We start from the raw sequence: 15,165 nt of genomic DNA, 5'->3' as shown, positions 1-15,165 counted from the left end.
AATTACCTTCCCTGAAGGTAGGTAATTATAGGTTAGCTTACGTACTCATTAAAATAAATAATGCTATTATTAAGGTTAGGACAAATCTGAAAATTCAATACGTAACACATTTATATAAATTCACTTTTCAACACCTAAATAGTTCATTAAATAAACATAGCCTAATATTTTAATATTGTTGAATCTTCACTAAGCATGTAAATCATGTTTAAACATAATAATTAGTAGGCTACATTGAGTGTCATTAATTAATTATCCAACCTATATTCTTCACAGGGGAAGTTATTTTATACCATCTGACTCATGACACAAAACAATTAATAAACTGTATCAGCATTCTGACACATACTTTCTCCCATAAGTTTGTCAACAACCTTTATCATGTGTAAGTGGTGAGAGTAAATATACGGAAATGGGATTTGTATATTTTTTTCAGAATTTAATGGACTATAACATAAAATGTTTATCAAAATCGTTCAGGCCATTTTTGGGAAAATGCGATCTTTCCGTTATTTTATGGGAAAATAACATAATTTACAATAACTTTTGAACCGTAATTTTTACAGAAATGGGATTTGTACCATTTTGTTCAGAATATAAAGGACTATAACATACTACATTTTTATCAAAATCGTACGGGCCATTTTTGAAAAAATCCTATTTTTCCGTTATTTTATGGGGTTTTATGGGAAAATCCCAATTAAAAATCAAAATTTCTAAAAAAATGTAAAAACTATCAAACTTTTAAGGATCATAACATACTATGTGAAATCAAAACCGGATTTTTTCTAAAATCCTATTTTTTGTTATTTTATGAGGTTTTTATGGGAAAATAACATAATTTACAATAACTTTTGAGCCGTAATTTTTACAGAGATAGACCATTTTTTGGGGTTTAGACCATTTTTTTCAGAATTGAAAGGGCTACAACATACTAAATTTTATCAAAATCGTTCGGGCCATTTTTGAGAAAATCAAATTTATCCGATTTTTTATGGGTTTTTATGGGAAAATCCCCATTAAATTAAATATTTAAAAAAAATTCAAAAAAACCTGGAGATACCATGGATTAGAGCCTACATACCAAATTTCATCTAAATCAGACCACAGGTGTAGTCCCTGTACACACAGACACAAACACACGCACACACACACAGACATCACTTCGAAAATCACTTTTTTGGGTCCAGGGGGACACAAAACGAATACTGTATATCCACTCAAAACTCAAACTGGAAAATTTTGACGAAAATAATACTTTCTCCATATACTATGGGTATAGGGGGAAAAAGTAAAAATTATAAAATTAATAAATAAAACAAACATTTATAAAACTCATACATAGTACTAAATTTTCAATTAAATTAGCGAGTTAAAATTAGAAAGCACATTGTCAGCGATTTTCATGTTTTTCCCTCTAGACAAGTTTTACTTTGCACAATATTACAACATTGTAAATTTCCAATCATACTAACTAACTATGAAAATGTCATATTTACTAGGTGGCGTGTGCAGAGGCATCCACAAAATTGAGCGGGGGAGTCATCAGGGTTCCATATTATATATATTGTTATTGACCTTCACCATCGGGCTTCATGATTGTTTTTACCTACACATTTTTAAGTGACGACAACATTTATGTGAGGATAAATATTTGTGTAAGTTATACGTTGTTTCGTAATAAAGGGAAGTAAAAAACACAGGGATGTAATCTTAGGCCTTTTCGGAGACCTTTGTTTACATTTTAAGTTTATCGTAAAACAGGGTGGTACAGCTCTAGCTACTTATAACCTTAGAAATCAACCCTTTACAGTTTCGGATTCTCTGCCATCAATCTGAAGGTGATCGGAGACAAAGAATAAACCGTCAAGTTTTGGTTAAAACTGTTGTGCTTCCTGTCCTTGTTAGTCTTGACAAGTTCGAACTATTTGCTACGTAGCGGCATTTCCAACACATAATAAAATCCACAATCATTCAAGAAAACCAGCGTATGGATGATACGTGAACTTTTTTTTAACGTGTACGGTTTTCATTCAAACTAATTATAAAAGCTAATATAAAAAAAATCTGTTTTCTCAAGTTGGCCAATCACATAAAAATACCAACTAAGACTATCATTTACAAAGCTGTATGTATTACCATGTAAACATTAAAACACATGGTTCTGTTCTCAAAACCCCACAAGATATATATACTAATTCAGAAACCAATTTATCGCTAATATTTTTTTTTTTAAGGGAGAGGAAGTAAAAATGCTTTTACGCACACAAGGAGCCAGCCTGTAGTGTGAGACTCCTGAGCTTGTCAGACTACTCACTAAAAAAACTCCTCTACTCTGTTGGACACAGACCTGGAATTGTTTGTCACATTACTTCAGGTCAGGTCAACGTGTGACCTAAGCCCTAAGGGCTCGCGCCGTTTCTGGCATTCAATTTCTTTATGACCTAGACTGCATCTCGGTCAAGCTCTAGCTTCTTTGTGCGGAGAATACCCTGGACGAAATGTGACATACAGGTCTAATTGTCCTCACCCTAAACAACAGCCCTACATGTTGTTCAGCCTCCAGGCGGGAACCTTCCCATCGCTGGCATCGGAAGAAGGTGTGCTCCGCGTCGTCGGGAGTGCCTGGGCAGTGGGTGCAATCGGGTGACACGGCTTTGCCCATCCTGAACAGGTACGACCGAAAAACCCGTGACCTGTCAGATACTGGGTAAGGTAATAGTCCACCTCACCATACCGTCAGTCAACCCATGGTTGGAATTGCTGAATCAGTCTCCTGGTCCAGCGTCCCCGCAACTCCTATTCCCAGCTCTCCTGTCAGAGCTGGTAGGTGCGGTTGCGCTCCTCCGTTTTTGCATGGTCCTCTCCACGCCACTGATAAATCACTTTCCTCTCCGCCACGTTTGACGGGGATTACTCCAGCAACCACCAAGATGGAAGGTTCAGACACTGTTAGGTAGGCGGATGCTACCCTGACGCTGCACTCTCTAAGGACGCATCCTATACACCTCCTTATTGAGTACGTATGCCCACACTTGAAGCACAAAACAGTAGCAAAACTGGCAACAGTGTGTACAGTAGCAAAACTGTAGCAAAAACAGCCATTGCCACTCTGGATATGTATGGCCACACTCAGCTAAAGCTGTGTAGCTAGGCTATCTACACTACAGTTCTCGAGTGGCAATGATTTATGTTGCACTCTTATTATACAAATAACAATTCCCTTGTTTAGAATCGTGCATAAGCTATGTTTTTAGCTTGAAGTCCGTGTTTACTGTACTTATAATACTTATGATGTTATTTCTTAGTTGTCTAAAACCATTTTGCCGCTACTTGTATATTAAAATAATGTAATTGTTTTAGTTTTACCTAGGCATTTCGTTATCTTAGTGACTATTTTTGCGACATAATAAAAAGTATCGTTCATAAACTGATGGCGATTTCCGTCACTTGCTCTAATTATTCCCATCCTCGCCTTCGCCTTGTAGGTGAAAATACCTCTTGCATGCTCAGCTTCGCCTTGAACGTGAAATTTCGAGTTCTTGTTTTCGGCTGGACGCATGAAACTTGAGTGTGCACCGGAAAATGTCACTACGTTACTAGTTAAAAACGTACTATTTATAAAACTGCAACCATTCCCATAATATTCACAAAGATACCAATCTGGCTGGATTTTAGTTTCAGACACTGCAGTTATACAATGGTTTTGAGACCCTTCAACTAATTTTTACTGTTAATGAACTAAATATTATAATTACATTTTATTTGCAATATATTATGTAATGCCCTTAGCTTAAGTTATAACTAAAAACTTTGATTTTGCTAACATTAGTATCACAAAACTTATTTAAAGTAAATCTTACAATAGGGCAGCTTTGATTAGAACCTCCCAGGTTGTATCAGGTTTCATTTAAGGAGTTCTTTTCTTGTATTTTCGCTTCTTCTTTTTCTTCACATTATCCTCTTCTCCGTCGACTTTGGCGTCGGGAGTCGATGAAACTGTAGTATCTGGCTCTGAGGGAGTTGAAGGTGCGTTTTCATCATATTCCTTCTTCTTCAGTAAGGACAAAAATGATCTTCTTCTTGCATCATCGGGTATAACCGTACCCACTATTCCCATATGTTTTTTTATTACAAATGCTCTTTCTTCGATCTGTGTTTTCACAAACCCCTTTGTCAGTTCCTCAATGGCACTAGGTGATTCCTCCGTGCATATGTTGGGAATGTAACCAAAGATAGTCCAGTGGTTTAAGCTGGTCCAAGCCTTTCCGATGTCTGGCTTTGGAGGTATAATTTCAGTCTTTTTGTCTAGCTGTGTCGTTGAGGGTTGTTTCTGTTTTGCTTCAGTCTCTAGCTTGGCAAGATTTTCCTGGGCTGCTTTGATGGACTCTTCAGTCCAAGCCTCGGGGAGGGTTTCCAACACAGCTGGAGATACTATGCCCTTCTCGGTCCTCCCGCTGCCAAAGTTGAAGGCCATGTTGCTGTACGTCTTCTTGTTTCGTGGAGGTTTCCTGTCGAGCGGCCTGATGCGACCTAGGACCACGTGTCCCGGTGCTGAGGATTGATCGAAAACTTCTATTCTCGGCTGTTTTTCTACCTTTGCGTCTTTTAATAAAGTGTCAATTTTCCTTTTTATCAACAACTTGTCGGCTGATTTTTGAAGCATGGTTAACAGAAACTCCCAGTTCTCCGCTAAAATCAAATGTGTATTTGTGAACATCATTAGCCAAAAGTCGTAAATTTAATGTAAAAGTTAGTTTTTAATGCAGTATCTAGAAACATACTATTAAATTGCACCAATGGGTTTTATAAATTAAATTGGTTCAACCATAGAAAAATAACTAAACAAACCAGTTACCTAATGTTGCGTCATTTCGATGGTAAAAAATTAAATTCCAAAAACAACAAAGCCTGATCATCGTTTAAAATGAGTGATTTTTGTCCCAGGTAATTTATCCAAGCTCTGTCATTTCCATACTAGAAACCACCACAATTAAATCGTTCGGGATAAAAATGTTAATAGAGTCTTGCATATTATGTATATCTTGTAGAGGGTTTAAATAAAAATATTTATCTTTCACATTTGTTTACGACAATTTTTCTAAGACATCAAATACTACTTTAAATTAATAGAGAAACAGAATCTAAATTACGAATTATTTTAGCGTCTAACATTTACGTGACAGAAGCATATCTCATATAATCTATAAACCCCATCATTTCTTGTCTTAACAAGAGTTGCTTCATAGATTGGTGACGCAGCCTAGTCACAGCTGTACATAAAGTGTTGTTCACAAACCTCACAATGTTTACCTGTCATTCTCGTTTGAAACTGGGCTAAATCGTTCCCCATTACTGTAACTGAATAAACCACACCTCTTGCTACCTAAAAACTTATAAGACTTCACAACTGGTATTATTGTTAAAATGTGTTCGATAGAATTCTCTTGTGCTAAATGGAAGATAATATTGTTTTCTTTTATTAATTCACCCTCCGACATGTCTGCAACATTATAAGATTATAATAGATAGCCCTTATCTAAACTGCTACTGATAAAAACAGTAATATCCCCATTGTCGTGGGACGTAATGGTATAATTTATGCCTACTTAGATTTTAGTGTTCCTCGAATACTTACTAGTTAACTGTTCCATATATTTCCTGAGTATAAATACACAATTCGATGTTCGAAACTTATCATCATATTTAACTTTTCTTAGGATGTATGTAGCCTTGAGTTTTTATTCGTTAGAACCCTTGTCCTTACCAACTTCGAGTACGGCAGAACAAACGCTAGCTGTCTCTACGGGGGTTTCTCTAAGACAATCTTCGCCAGTCTTTTTCGTTGCTATATTTGAGCTGGGGTCTTTGTTTTCCAGTTTCGACGTGTCACTCTTTGTTTTACCAGTCACTTCAGCTTTATTATTTCTGTAAGTTATGTTTGATAAAACCTTATCCTCACACTCACCCTTAGGAGGTATGGGATACATTTTTCCTAAAATAAAATTCCCACCTTTCTCTTTAAATACTTTTAATCGTTCATCAATTATGCTAACAGGGTTGAGATGTTTTTCTATATTGTTGTCTACGTTAACTACACTAAACATAAACTTAGACCAAGCGTCTTTCCAATTTTTTCTAGTCAATTTGGCTAGAGTTCCAGGATCTGACTTTTCTTTAAAATACTTAGCTCTAAACTCTTCTATCAGTTTTTGAGCTGATATAATCTGCCCTGTATTCCAGTCTTTAGGATTGGAACCAAGTAATGATTTTTCAACATCGACATCAGACTTGTATTCATCTGGACCTGGATTTATGTTATTTGATTCCCAAAATTCAGGATGACCTCGAAACCGTATTCTTCCTAGAATGTTTCCACTTTTGTAAATATGCATCTCAGGTGTTGTCGTTTTATCTTGAGAGACTTTTGATGTTATTATATCAACCTTTCGCTTCATCAACAATTTTTCAGTAGCTCCTTGTAACAGATTTAAGTAGGATTCAAACTCTTTATCTGAAAGTACAAAGATGTTTTAAAACCAGAGATTGTTTTTAAGTAGTTTTGGATAATGATATAATAGATAATAGATATAATGGAAATAGATGTTATTTTTATAAAGGATTTAAGCACAAAGACATGTAATAACATTGAATACACATCCATGGACTACTATTGTACCATTCATAATTACAAAGTTAATTTTAAATGGTAATCTTGATCGGTCAAGCAGTATGAGAGTAAACGAAATGAAATGGTTTATTTATACAGGCAAAGTTAGGGCCACATAGCCCAGAGAGAGGACGAATGTAACAGTTTCACAATCTTAAACACATATCCATACGAGACTACCATATGTAATTAATTATGTATCCACATTAAAGTAGGTTGAAGCTTTCATCTTGAATGTGTGTCAACGTAAATCAAGATTATTGCAAATATAAAAGAAGGGCCTTAAAAACCGTTCAATGTGACTGGACGGCTGACTAAATCAAAATGCCATGTATCCCATTCTATTGATGGTGATTAACAAATTAAGGAATATCTTACTAAACATTATTTATACATTTTAAAATAAATTATCTAAATCTATAAATTTGTATTTATTTGATCTACCATTACATACCAAGACTCGACAACAGTAAAATTAATACAAAAAATGTCGTGGCTTTACGTACTCGGCAACTATATCTTCCATTTAAAATGTAATTATTGACTTTTAAGATTTTTTTCTAATTATATATTTATCAGATTAAATAAAGTGAGAATTGAACTTTGAATGTAATCTCAAAATGTATTTAATTTTTTTATGGAACTATTACAAAATATTAAGAAAGAAATAACAAGATGCTAAAATGCACCATACCTTCTAAACGTGTTCTGGCAGATTCAATCTCATTACCCATGTTTTAACAAAGTATAGATTCTAATCTATCCATGACTTCAACCCTGTATATTTTACATACTGAATTTTAAGTAAGGTTTGTCTGATACTTATGTCAATATCCGGATACAACATCAATGCTGCAAACACAGTAACCGGCAATTTTATCCACAATTTTCTTTTTTTAACACGAAGTATTAACCTAAAAACATTTTCACACTTCTCAAATATACTAACGATTATCGCTTATCGTGATGGTTACAGAAACACGTTTAAGATATGCATACACTTACTTATCTGTTGATGATTTGTTAATTGGTTTCAGTGCCTCAAAAACCAAGTGGACCTAATCAATGGTAAAAAATTTCAAAGCGCAGAATGGAGAAAGAATTGTTTTCGTCAAAATTTTCGCCCCAATAAAACCCCATAAAATAACGGGAAAATATAGTTTTCTCGATAATGGCCAACACTATTTTGATAACAATTTAGTATTACGTAGCCCTTTAAATTCTGAACAAAATGGTAGAACTCCCATTCCTGTAAAAATGACGGTTCAAAAGTTATTTTAACTTATGTCATTTTCCCATAAATAAAACCATAAAATAAGAAAAAAAACATTTATTGTTCAAAAATCCGAGTGCGATTTAAATTTGTATGTAAAATTCCTAATTATTCTTAACAACATAATGCAACCCCCCATTTGCTGTACAAATGACGGTTCAAAAGTGATAGTAACAAAAAATAGATTTTTCGAAAAAAACTGTTCTGATTGAAGTTCTTCTGTTATGGTCCTAATAATTCCAAACAAAATACCTCCCCCTCCCACTCCCCCCCCCTCTCCGTTCTTGTAAAAACTACGGTTCAAAAGTACATGCGACTTTTGTGAGTTTTACATATTAATCATAGTTACTCTCATCGCTTTCCTATGATAAAGGTTGTTGACAAGCTAATGGGAGAAAGTAATGTGCCAGATTGCTGATACCGTTTATTAATATTCCAATAGTGAATAGTAACAGTAAAAAGCGCTTATTCAGGGTTAAAAACGAGGAGGCCGTCATCACCAACAACATCTTCAGTGTTAGAAGTTGAATTTGTTTATGATATTTATAATTTTCTACTCGTATCAGTCACTATCATTAAGGGGGCCATTGGGACAACGGTCATCGATGTTTCCAACTAATTTAGTATCGGAAACGACCTGTTCTACAGCTATTTTATTTCTAAGTGGTAAAGTAAACGATTTAGATGATTTGTTTACGTGCATGCCATTATCATTCTTTTGACAGTTACCTTTACTTGATTTCGTTTTATCGAGGTTAGAGTCAATTTTAGGAATCTCGATTGGCCCAGCTTTATTTAAGTTTCCATGTTCGCCCAACGCAACTAAATGTTCTATGGGCACATTTAGAGAAACAATTGGATTTAGAAAGGTTATATTTATATTGATGTTTTTAACAGAGTTATTTGATTTCTGAGGATTAGAAATGCTCTGTGTTTCCATATTTTGTTTACCAAAAGATGAGTTCTTCTCCGCTGGAGTTTGGATTTGAGTTTTTGCTCTTGCTCTTCTTGTTTTTTCCTCTTTGACTAGAATTTCTTTTTCTTTTTTTATCTTTGCTTTTTTTCTTAATTTGCTTCGATCTTGCCTACAGGGTTTTGGTTTATTAGTTATTTTTATACCATCGATATCTTTAAGACTTTTCCTTCTTTGTATGCTGGTATCCTTAGGATGCATTTTATTAGGTTTTGATTCATTGCAAAACTTACTTGATATTTTATTAGTTTTAGTATTGTCAGCTTTTCGTTGTACTTTCTCTTTTTTAATATTGTAGGTTGTCTCTGAAACAAAATTAGATAAGATAAATTAATGAAAACTATATATTGTTTCTTTTCTAATGTTTATAGTGGGTTCGGATTGTCATTTACTTAGATTCCAATTTAGTTTTATTTCAATATTATTTAATAATAAGAAGCTTTTAGTTCATTCTTTTTTTTAGTTTTGATAATTTTCACAAGGAATATTTTTTTCTATCTCATTACAATTTAAGTTTTTTTTTTTACTTAGAATAATATTTATTGTAAATCTTCATACTTTAACACTATGTAGTTACACGTACCAGTCAGCAAACCAGCTTATTCTAGTGTGGTTTAAGTTGTGATGATTAATCTTTTCCAAATCATTAAAGTATCATCGATGTTATTTGAAGTCAACATATCTCATATTATATTTTACATAGTGAAGATAAGGATTTTAGTAAACCTTTTTTTGTTTTAAACATATTCAGCTTTAAATCCATAATTTTAACATTTTCTTTATTTACGTAATACTTAAATACGTACGTAAATATTTAAATATATTTTAAACTGGCAAAATACAAACTATAGCACAATAACACAATAAATAGCTTTATATATTATTGTCCATTGTCTCCTTTACAAAACATGGGTTTGTCACAAACGATTTTGATCAAGTAACGTATATTTTAATAGATAAACTATCATAACAACTATGCATGAGTCCTCTCGTAGGACATTAAAGTTGAGTGCATCTACTTCAAAAACAACGCGGGATCACGGATTTAGTCTGGTTGCAGGTCAAAAAACCTGGAAGTAAGGTCCACCCGATGTTTTTTAGTGGTTTCTGTTTCTTCAAGACCTACATAATTAAAAAAGGCAGGGTGCCACTTTGTCACCCTTGAGCAAATTGAGATATTCAAGATGGCGGCCAAGATGACTTAAAAACTATACAGTGTTAGTAAAAAGTGTGGAGACCCGCTGTTATTTATTTAACGGCCCATACTAAAAAAACTAAACTCGGCACACCATTATGGCATGTTATGAAGTACTTTTTGGGCATAACCGCCACTTGGTGTTCATCCCCAAAATGGGGGATTTTGGGGGAAACTCAAACATTTCAAACACAAAGACACATCGAGTGACCCCTCATTTTAAAGGTCCTGGTAAAAGAAAACCAACAACACAAATTAGAGGTCTCTATCTCAGTTCAGTAAAAAATGGCAGCCAATTGAAATTCTCATAAGTTCCCAAACCCAAAATGGGGGATTTTGGGGGAAACTCAAAAATTTTACATGATAAGCCCCATCGAGTGACCCCTCATTTTGAAGGTCATAATAAAAGAAAACTAACAACGCAAACTATAGGTCTCTATCTTAGCACAGTAAAATATGGCAGCCAATTGAATATAAAATTTCAAGTTATTTCCGATTTCTAAAGAGTTCAATCAGCTTCCATTTTTTTATAGCTTTGAAATTTTTGAGTTTCCCCCAAAATCCCCCATTTTGGTGATGTACACCAAGTGACGGTTATGCCCAAAAAGTACTTCATAGCATGTCATAAAGGTGTGCCGAGTTTAGTTTTTCTAGTATGGGCCATTAAAAAAATAACAGGGGGTCTCCACACTTTTTACTCACCCTGTATATCTGCTGTATCTTTCCCTATAGAAGAGACAGGATAACCATTTTGTGCCTAGTTTGATGTTTTAATTGGAAAATTACCCAAAATAATAAATCAATATAAGTTTTTAATAATTTCCACATTAATTTGTTGCCAAGTTACCTTATCAACAATGTTATCAAGTATTTACTTGACTCAAAACATTATAAATCTATGGTTTCTGAGGATAAGTGCAACATTCAAACAGAACACAGTAATCAAATCAGTTAACTTACAAGCAGTTCTCCTAATTGATGCTTGTGCTGTACTGTGGACAGTGCATTATCCTTCTTCAGGAACTGTGTAAAAAATGTAACTTTATCAACTGCTTTTTAAATTATAGTTTTCTTGAATTAAGAAAACAACACTGTTCTTTAGGCTAGTCAAAATACGGTCCAACATCAAACTTAAGGTAAAAGAAATAAAATATATTTCTTCCCCATATTCTTCCCCACATATTCCAAAATATATGGGATTTTGTCGACAAAGGTGTCAAAAATATTATACTAAATACCCCCGCCCCAGCAAACCTGGCGACTAAGCGAATTTCCATTTGTCTGAATTGATTTACAATTAAATTTATTTAAATAACATTAGTTTTAATGAGTACCTAGGTTTGCTGCTACAACGAAACTAATAAAGTGTATTTTTTGTAAAATATTAATAGCTTAGTGTAAAATAAATAAATTTGCCAAGTTTGATCAAAATATATCCATAAAAAAGCAAAATACAACAGTTTACAATATTCTCCATAAGAATAACATTGGAATTTTAAATTTACAATTTTTGGATTTTCTCCGTTACCAATAATCGTACAAAAACACATTGATATACTAAATTATTTGTTTTTTTTTAGCTCTTTAAAAAGGTCTAGAAAGAAATTGGGTAATTTTGTGTTTTGAGGTTCAAAAAAGAGAAAAACCATTTTTACCCCATAAAACCTCCCGTAAAACCCCGTTCCCATGGTCCGATCATGCTGGTTCGCGAACTCATTCAAGTTTATCCCGCCTTACACCTTTAAACCAAATTTCATCAAAATCGGACAAAAATTACTCAAGTTATCGCGTTCACGGACGTATATATATATATATATACATATATATATGTAAATATATATATATATATATATACATATATAAAAATTTGAACGAATGGTGTTTTTGGCTTCTAGGGTCATCAAAATGAAAAAGTAAATCGGTCCCGGGCCTAAGTCTTACCGTGCCACCTACGGTAATAGCTACTTCCCTATAGGGAAATTCGCTAAAATCAAGAAAAATCCAAGTGGTGGAAAGCCGCCATTTTTTTAAAAACTTCCGCCATATTGGATTTATGTAAGCTTTTAGTAAAACATCAATAATTTGACAACTAATCGTCTTAACAATCTGCGGTTTGTCTTAATAGCTTCCTCATCAAGTTTACTTTGAGATAATAATAACTTTATACCATTTAAATATTGATTTATTTAAAAGGGGTGTAGGCACATGACCGAGGCTGTAATCCTCTTAATCACGGTCGGTTGACCTGTCAGTTTTAGGTTGGTGTCGAACGCTTCCGCATCATACCGTGCATAGCCGAACTGTTCGCGGCAAATTGTTAACTCTATCACCGTCGCTGTCAAAACGTATCGTTTATAGGTTAGATTTAAGTTTAATTTAACTGTCATAACCTAACCAAACTAACCAAACTTGCTGATAATGAAAAATCGAATGAAGGTTTAATAATAAAAAAATAGTTCTGTTCATGAAATAAAATTACAAATGCCTAACATTTAATTTTATAATTTTTTTTAATTATAAAATAAACTATCATAACCTAACCAAACCAACCAAACTTGTTGATGATAAAAAAAATCTAATATTGGTTAATAATTGAAAATAGTTTTGGTCATAAAGTTATAAATTATAACAAAAGATGTACAGTTAAGAAGTAATCGCATTCTAAGCGAAATCTTTGACAAAAAGTTAACGCCTCCGGTGGGATTCAGAATTCTCGATTCCCCACCCCTCTACTGGTGACCACTACCCTCAGGCCATAAATCAGGTGATTAACCTAAACAAAGATCTGGGACGCTGTCCGTCTCCCATTTAAAAGAGACAGCTTTAAATAGAAACAATACCAAATTTCGAAGATTCGTTTTTTGTAAAACCTTTAAATGTTTGCAAATACAAACTCAGGTGATAAGAACATTCATATTTTGTGGCTCTTAAAAGAATCTGCATAAAACTTTGAACAATTATCAACCTCATATCAGTTTGTATATTGCTTTGAAGATATATTATGGGATATATTGTTATTAGTCTTCAACTTGGAAAGCTAGCCGTGCTGCACCACTACATCTAGTCCGGTTAAAATACACTTTGAGGTGGGAAAAATTTCTTTGAGAACATTTAAGACATATTTTGGAATCATACATTGATACATATAGGGCAATTTATAAAAAAAATCTGACAAAATCCGAGCATGAGAACACTGAAAAAGTAGGGGTTTTGAAACATACCAAAATTCAATTTTTCATAATAGACAATTACATACAGTGTAATAGAAAAGTCCCGGAACGGTTAAATATTTTTAAAAATAATGCAAATAGAGCTAAAATACTTGGTACAAAGTTACAGGGCATAAAACTCTATTTTAACATCTGCCATTTTGCGCAGGATCAACCTTTTCAAGTGCAAATTGCGGCATTGTATTCTACTAAAAAAGACCTTTAATTTGATGTGCATATTGACCTATGCTTCCATTTAAGATTTTCTTCCGACTCCTTGTGGGCCGTCCCCCTGAAGAATTAATGGATCACTGAATATGTGTTAAAATAGAGTTTTATGCCCTGTGACTTTGTACCAAGTATTTTAGCTCTATCTGCATTATTTTTTTTAATATTTAACCGTTCCGGGACTTTTCTATCACACTGTATATGTGTCCGTGAACACGATAACTTGAGTAATTTTTATACAATTTTGATGAAATTTGGTTTGAAGGTGTAAGGCGGGATAAACTTGAATGAGTTTGCGATCCAGCATGATCAGACCATGGGAACGGGGTTTACGCGGGGTTTTATGGGGTAAAAGTTGTTTTTTCTAATTTTTGACCCTCTAAACGCAAAATTTTCCAATTTCTCTTCAGACCTTCTTAAAGAGCTTTAAAAAAATAATTTATTATATGAAAGTGTTTTTGTACCATTATTAGTTACGGAGAAAATTAAAATAATAATTATTTTTAAATTCCCATGTTATTCTTATGGGGAATATTGTAAAATGTTGTAGTCTGCTTGTTTATGGATATATTTTGATCAAACTTGGTAAATTTATTTATTTTATACTAAGTTATTAATATTTCACTAAAAAACACACTTTTTTACCCTCCCTGTAGCAGCAAGCCTATATACTCATAAAAATTCATGTTAATTAAATACATTTAATTGAAAATCAATTCAGGCAACTGGAAATTCGCTTAGTTGGCAGGTTTGCTGCGGCGGGGGTATTTTATTACTTAGATAATCAATTATTGGTGTTCTCTGACCCTTAAAACATAAAATTAGACACAAAAATTATTATCCTGTCTCTTCTTTAGGGAAAGATACAGCAAATATACAGTTTTTAAGCCATCTTGGCCGCCATTTTGAATATTTCAATTTGCTCAAGGGTGACAAAGTGGCACCCTGCAGATTTTAATTATGTAGGTCTTAAAGAAACAGAAAACACTAAAAAACATTGGGTGGACCTTACTTTCAGGTTTGGGTGAAAAATGCCTTTTGGCAACTAGAATAAATTGCCCTAATTTGTTTGACTGTAATAACTAGCAAACTGGACTTTGTCTCTGACTTATTCCAAATATTATTTATTTACATTTTACGGATCCTACTTACTGTTTTGTTGCGTCGTTTGGAACCAGGGAAGTAGGCTAAGCAATCCTCTTAGTATATTCCCCATTGTACCCCCATTGACGTTTAAAAATGTTCTGAATTTGCTGTAATACGGAAAAAATTATCAGTAGTGTTGGTATGAGTAACGACGACTTACAACACACTATACAGGTTTAGCTCCGTTACAATACCCAATCAGGGTTAAATGTATCGTATGCATGTAATCAATCGTTTTATTCCAAATAATCTTTGTTTAGATATGAAACCAAATCAGTTTACACGGTTAAAACGAATGCAATTTATCTAAATCATTTTATACTTCAACAAGATTAAATATTTTAAGCTTTAATCATAGACGATGTTGTATTTCTACCATTCAATTACTTTTTACATGAAACTTGTCCATGTGGGTCCAGTTTCCATAAATAGACACAGTAGTAAGAAAGGTAATTCGAACTGCATATCATG

At 33.6% G+C, this 15,165-nt stretch overlaps 2 protein-coding genes and 1 long non-coding RNA gene across 4 annotated transcripts; all 3 read right to left on the bottom strand.

Moving 5' to 3' along the window:
* Positions 1 to 3,774: 3,774 nt before the first annotated feature.
* Positions 3,775 to 5,738, bottom strand: LOC128983059 (uncharacterized). 2 transcript variants are annotated; one of them, XM_054402193.1, is made up of 2 exons: positions 5,639 to 5,738; positions 3,775 to 4,692 (listed from the first exon to the last, which is right to left on the bottom strand). In XM_054402193.1, exons 1-2 carry the CDS (start codon positions 5,652 to 5,654, stop codon positions 3,911 to 3,913), a joined length of 798 nt encoding a protein of 265 aa, XP_054258168.1. In that variant the 5' UTR covers positions 5,655 to 5,738; the 3' UTR covers positions 3,775 to 3,910. The 2 variants fall into 2 exon arrangements, with proteins under 2 accessions (XP_054258168.1, XP_054258167.1); XM_054402192.1 differs by lacking the exon at positions 5,639 to 5,738 and adding an exon at positions 5,314 to 5,471.
* Positions 5,739 to 7,495, bottom strand: LOC128983060 (uncharacterized). Its single transcript, XM_054402194.1, has 2 exons — positions 7,365 to 7,495; positions 5,739 to 6,514 (listed from the first exon to the last, which is right to left on the bottom strand). Exons 1-2 carry the CDS (start codon positions 7,402 to 7,404, stop codon positions 5,742 to 5,744), a joined length of 813 nt encoding a protein of 270 aa, XP_054258169.1. The 5' UTR covers positions 7,405 to 7,495; the 3' UTR covers positions 5,739 to 5,741.
* Positions 7,496 to 8,417: 922 nt separating this feature from the next.
* LOC128983518 (uncharacterized) lies at positions 8,418 to 14,917 on the bottom strand. Its single transcript, XR_008489858.1, has 3 exons — positions 14,701 to 14,917; positions 11,072 to 11,134; positions 8,418 to 9,221 (listed from the first exon to the last, which is right to left on the bottom strand). It is a non-coding gene; the product is annotated as an uncharacterized LOC128983518 (long non-coding RNA).
* Positions 14,918 to 15,165: the final 248 nt, after the last annotated feature.

This window comes from Macrosteles quadrilineatus, unplaced genomic scaffold, assembly GCF_028750875.1.
Source record: "Macrosteles quadrilineatus isolate MER2022 unplaced genomic scaffold, UCM_ALF_1.0 Scaffold_1__1_contigs__length_201487025, whole genome shotgun sequence".
Classification (NCBI taxonomy): domain Eukaryota; kingdom Metazoa; phylum Arthropoda; class Insecta; order Hemiptera; family Cicadellidae; genus Macrosteles; species Macrosteles quadrilineatus.
This window is presented reverse-complemented; position numbering and strand designations above follow the sequence as displayed.